Genomic DNA, 6,118 nt, shown 5'->3' with positions numbered 1-6,118 from the left:
TCTGAACAAATTCAAGTTTCAATATAAGATAATAAAGCCAAGCACACGTTAAGTACTTAGCAGATAAATGCTTAACATAATATATATGATAATTATTAAACATATGATAGCAAAAACATTACAGACTACTCACCGTGCTCTCTCGTTGTCAATAACTCCGCCCCTCACTTCCGGTTCTGTGGCAGCGGTTCTGTGGCTGCGGTTCTGAAACTGCTGGTGCTGCGGGTCTGCAGCTGGATATATCTCCTCAGGGAGACTGTTTACTTTAGCCGCATTCATCTGAAACTTGCTAATTAGCACATTATTAGGAAAGGCGATTTGCAAAGGTTCATTACAAAACATTATACTCACTTCTTCTGTAGATGAGGCTGGATCATGAATGATTCGCGCGAACATAGATGCATTTATGTAGATCGGGGGCGCATTCCCTTCAGAAACAATGTAATGCACTGCGAGTTCAGCGGCTCAGATGTCGGGAGAAAATTATGTTCATTATTACATCCAACAACAGAACACCTCAATCGCTTAGGAGTCATTCTTGTCTACATCTGCTCCGGCGGTGAAACAATGGCGGACTGATGAAAGCTCACTCAGGGCGGGTCTAAGGTAAGACACCAGTCCAGTCTGTGCTGAAACGCTACTGTCAATCAAACTATCGTGGGAGGGGCCTGTCTGTGTGAGGTCACACAGACAGGCATCTGAGATCGGCTTAATTTGAGAAAGGGGAAAACATTTAACCAGATTAAAAAAAAAACACTGGGTGGATTTTTATCATTATAGGGTGGTTGTGTACACACACTGCCAACACACATTTCAGTTCAAACAACTTGTAAATGTGCATGTAGCGTCCTATGACCCCTTTAACATTCCCTTAATGTCCAAACAACACAACTTTAATTTTATGTCAAATGGACATTTCAGATTGACTTTTACAGTTCATCTGATATTTAATAGATTATATTTCTTATTAAGAATAATATTTTTTTGGTTGCTGGCCCCCTGAATGTTCTGAGCAAAGCAAAGAACACAAAAATAGTCCTTCTAGACTTCGTTTGGGACATGTTTCCCTACTAATCTGTACAAAGCAGACTCTTACTTTTCCCCTGCACAATATGATAGTAAGGAGTGAGGCTGAAGGAAGGTGATAGAGTAGGAAACAGTAGACGCTGGATTCAGGCTACACACCTGCACAGGTTAAACAAAACAGTCACGGAAAAGAAATCCTTTGAAATGACAAACATGACACCTGATCCGTGGATCATCAGTCAGTCTGACTAAATGAGCCCTTGTAGACTGCTCCACCTGAAAAACGACATGGCGGTAACGTGATGCCATACTTATATAGCCTAATGCCTCTCTCCAGTATGGCACTGATACAGGACTGAAGAGGATGCTCAAATACACCTGCTCCAACATACATTAGATTCAGCGATACACAGTTTGCAGAGGTGCAACAGTTAGACTAAACAGCAAAAACAGCAGTTTTTGATCCGTCAGTTTTCCAAAACTAACTGGAAATCATCGATAAGTGAAGAGAACACAAACGAGCGGATCATTTATGAGAGGAGCTTTTAGCCCAGCAGACCTGTCTAATTCACAGCACCGGGAGTCAAGATGCCAGTCCAGATACCGGACGATACCGATTTCTTATCTTTCCGAGATCAATGTGAAAGTCAGGATGGCTGGGTCGCCCGTTATAACAAAGGAGGAGTGACGGTTTGGTGTCGAGACGAGGAGTGCAAAACTGTGCAGAAACTCAAGGCAAGTGCGCTGCAATGCGGATCAATAGACGCACACACAACCCAACTAGTACTTTGTTTACACTCTTTGCTTTCAGTCCTCACTTCATTATCGTCTAAAATATGACCAACTCTAGCATATGTTCGATATTACAGATCATCTTCTAAATGTCTATGAAAAATAGATTCTGTGTAATATTTCTATGCTTAGTAAACGTATCCTTCATTTACTGGAGAACACAGCATAATATGGCAAGCTGTTTTTACATTTATTCTGTACAACTAACTAGCCTATATATATTTGCGTTTCTTTTACTTTTTTAATTACTAGTAATCTAACAGTGACTAGTAGCCTATCGATTCAACTAGTAACTAGTAATAGGTCTAATTATTTATTTACTACCAGTACCTACTTTGTAACTAGTCACAATCTGCATATGTTTGCCATTGAATTCAAGGGGATCTGTGGTGCAGATATTGCCTTTACTAGTTAAATTTTTTTCCAATTGTTGTTGGTACTAAATGTTCAGATATTCGGTATTTAGTTCATTCATGATGTAGCATGAAATAATAATAATTATAATATTAATAATAAAAGAGATTGTAATTGTAATTGGTGAAATGTGGCTAGTAACAATTTTCTCACAAGTGAGTAATAGTATCTAATAAATAAGTACCGGTAAATCTAGAAAATATACTAGTAAGTGTGAGAACAGTAACTTTAGCTAAGAAATACACATTAGTATGTAATGAATAGTTTACTTGTCTAACTGGATTAGAGCAGCAACAATGACCAGCTAGAAACCAGTTGCTATGTCACAAAACACCAAAGCTGGATTTTCCAATATGGCATATTATTAACATATTAACAATACTGAGATAATGTTCTTCTGGCTTGTGCATTTTAGGAAGCAATTCACTGTAACCACATCACCTTTTTGTGTCTAACAACCATTGTATATTGATTTATAGTTTTGTCTTACAGCTCATGCACCTGCATTATTATTATATAAAGTAAAGACATGTATAATGTTACAAAAGATTTCTATTTTAAATAATGGCTGTCCTTTTCAAGAAAAATTTTTTTCAATAGCAGGAAATCAGCATACTAGAATGATTTCTGAAGGATCATGTGAAACTGAAAACTGGAGTAATGCTGAAAAAATTCACTGACGTAAATTACATTTTAAATTATACTCAGACAGTTTCCACAGTTTAAAGCATTTCAAAATATTACTGTTTTTCTGTATTTTTGTTTAAATAAATGCAGCTTTGGTGAGCATAAGAGACTTTCTTCAAAACAATAAAATTATTATTTAGTATTTGTTATATTTAGTAGTAGTAGTAGTAGTAGTAGTATATTTTTCATATTTGTGACCCTGGAGCACAAAAGCAGCCATAAGTAGCACGGGTATATTTGTAGCAATAGCCAACAATACATTGTATGGGTCAAAATTATCGATTTTTCTTTTATGCCAAAAATCATTAGGATATTAAGTAAAGATCATGTTTCATGAAGATATTTTGTAAACTTCCTACCGTAAATATATCAAAACTTAATTTTTGATTAGTAATATTCATATAAGAACTTCATTTGGACAACTTTAAAGGCTTTTTTAAGCATTTTTTGCACCCTCAGATTCCAGATTTTCAGATAGTTGTATCTCGGCCAAATATTGTCCTATCCTAACAAACCATACATCAATGGAAAGCTTATTTATTCAGATATTTCACAAAATTGACCCTTATGACTGGTTTTGTGCTCCAGAGTCACATATTTTCTAATCTCTATCTACATGTCTATATCTATAGATGGATAATAATACAATGTGACATTTTAAATAAATAGTTGCATGTACACAGCTGTTGCTATAGAGATGTGTGTGTAACAACAACAAGACATTGATCAAGGTTTGTTTTTTATTGGAACTTTACAATCATGCAAAACCAGTCAGAAAAGTTTTCCCGTCAGACTGAAGAACAACGTCTCCATCATCTCCTCAACACACTCGCGATGCTTCATCAATCAATCGATGGAGACGAGCAGATATCTCAAATCTAAATTTTAGAAAATTGACCCTTATGACTGGTTTTGTGGTCCAGGGTCACATTTAGTACTACAAAAAATGTAGACACAGTTTCAGCATATGAACCAAAGGCTTGAATATACATAGCCTTTGGAACAGCAGTATATTAGTCTTCGCCGTGCGAAAACAGTAGTGCAGTATATCATTTAATCTCCTGAACAGTAGCTTTCCTCACAGACTCCAGACACTTTCAGAGAAAATCTTATAGAAACAAACAGAGATATGGTTATGGGCCATTTGCCCAGGGGAACTCAGCGTACAGGCCTGGCCTGACGGCTTCATGATCCACAGACTCTGAGATGAAAGACCGGTCTCTCAGGGACAGACTGCACCCATGAGATGTGCTGAAAAATTAAGAGTGGAAAACCATAGTAACAGCAGGCTCAGATGAGGAAACCTGAGCCCCTCCTGCTGGCTTACCAGAGTTGGGCCTTTTTCTGTGTTTTTGTGGTGTGTAAAAGCACTTCTGTTGACCTCTCTGACAATGGCTAAAAGCCGTCCCGATGCGAGAACCTATATGCATGAGGGCTGTTTCAGCAACGTTTCAGGCAGGTGTGGGGAAATTATTTAGACCTGTAACGCCTGCAAAAATAAAAGGAGATGACAGGCCTTCGTCAATAATTCACGCAGCTCTCCGGGCCACCGATGCGTTCTTTTCATGAATAATTGAGCTTTGTAGGCTTTGACGACATTCCATTCATAGAGACTAAATAAAACTTGTTCCAAGGAACCCAATGGAAATGAGCAGCAACCGATCAAGCTGGGGTTGTAGGGGGTTGGGTATAAATTATTAAATGATGCCAGGGTAGAGTTGATTGGGTTACACGGTTTCTTGCGTCGTAGAGCCATACAATATCTGATCACATTGCATTTGATGTATTCATACTTACCTGACCCTTCTCACAACCCAGGATAAGGTAGCTACAGTATACGTGGAAAAACATGTGAGCTTGAAATACAAATGCAAGCCAACATGCTTAAATCTAAAGCTCCACTGTATCTCTCACTCCAGTGAGGATCCTTTTATGCTCACTGTTTGCTGTGTCAACTTTTACTCTCTTTGACCTGACATGGCTGAATCACACAGAAGGCAGGGCTTTTAAAGATAAGGAAATGAATAGATCTATGTATAATGGTAGCAGGCCTTTGCCAGCACAGTGAAAAGCTTTCATTTTTCATCTGCCCGGTAACAGAGTGCATTCAAAATCGGTCAGCACTTTATCACGGCTGCACCAGAGGGAAAACTACAGGAGATTTTTCACCGCTCAACACACTTTGTGAACTTTGTATTCAACTGTAATGGAAAAGTTCTTAAGATTTAAATGACTCAATGAGACAATGTCTGTTTTTTCTCTTAGATGAGAATCGTGTGCAAGGACGTGACGGCAGAGACTCTCTACGACGTCTTGCACGACACAAGCTACCGTAAAAAATGGGACACTAACATGATCGACACTTTCGATATTGGACGACTGACAGTTAATGCAGATGTAGGATATTATTCCTGTGAGTCACTCCTTTGTTTCTGTCTCAGCTGAGCTGTTATTTCCACCGTGTTCCTGGCGAAGCACACAAACACACTTTTTTTTTTTAAATTAAGCCCTTTTGTTCTTACTAAGAAGATTGTAAGATACAATATAAAAGTTGTGGGTGGCTACAGTACATTTTATGATGGAGTGCAATTTCTACAGTTAAACTGCAATGATGAAAATCATTGGGATGTTTATGGTTAAATGAGTGTCTTGTGGTGCTCTCAGATATACTATGCATGGATATCAGCAATAAATTATAAAGGGACATCGATGAGAGTAATTTAAAGTGACAGTACAAGAGGAGTCTCTTGTAAAATATCACAAAAAAAATAGTAACCTAAAAATGGTAAGATTTTAATTAATTGTCTTTATTCAAGTCAAACATAAAAAAAGTATGGGTTAAATCAGGTAGAAATAGAAATATCTTTAAGGTAACAATTGCAGGTTACCACGTTTTACAGTGTATTAAAAAATGCAGTTCTGATCAACATACAAACCCATTTTTGAAGAATTTGCAATTATAATGAGTAAGAAAACAAGCAGAAAATGCTGTTTTAAGCTATGTTGTGAGAACATAAAGCTTATAGGAAACATCTTGCAAGAGTAATTTAAACATCATCTGAAATTTGCCCACTGAAGCTAAGCAGGGCTGAGCCTGGTCAGTACCTGGATGGGAGACCTCCTGGGAAAACTAGGTTGCTGCTGGAAGAGGTGTTAGTGAGGCCAGCAGGGGGTGCTCACCCTGTGGTCTGTGTGGGTC

The 6,118-nt window shown here is 37.9% G+C and overlaps 1 protein-coding gene across 1 annotated transcript in view; it reads left to right on the top strand.

The window, feature by feature from the left end:
- The first annotated feature begins 1,382 nt into the window (after positions 1 to 1,382).
- LOC107664778 (PCTP-like protein) overlaps positions 1,383 to 6,118 on the top strand; it is a 9,448-nt gene continuing 4,712 nt past the window's right edge. Inside the window, exons 1-2 of the mRNA XM_016455437.1 lie at positions 1,383 to 1,761; positions 5,185 to 5,332. Of these exons, the coding sequence (XP_016310923.1) occupies positions 1,615 to 1,761; positions 5,185 to 5,332 (295 nt within the window). The 5' untranslated portion in view covers positions 1,383 to 1,614. The remainder of the gene's footprint in view (positions 1,762 to 5,184; positions 5,333 to 6,118) is intronic.

This window comes from Sinocyclocheilus anshuiensis, unplaced genomic scaffold (assembly GCF_001515605.1).
Source record: "Sinocyclocheilus anshuiensis isolate Anshui unplaced genomic scaffold, SAMN03320099.WGS_v1.1 scaffold235, whole genome shotgun sequence".
Lineage (NCBI taxonomy): Eukaryota > Metazoa > Chordata > Actinopteri > Cypriniformes > Cyprinidae > Sinocyclocheilus > Sinocyclocheilus anshuiensis.
Note: the sequence above shows the minus strand (reverse complement) of the source record. Positions and strands in the feature narration are given on the sequence as shown.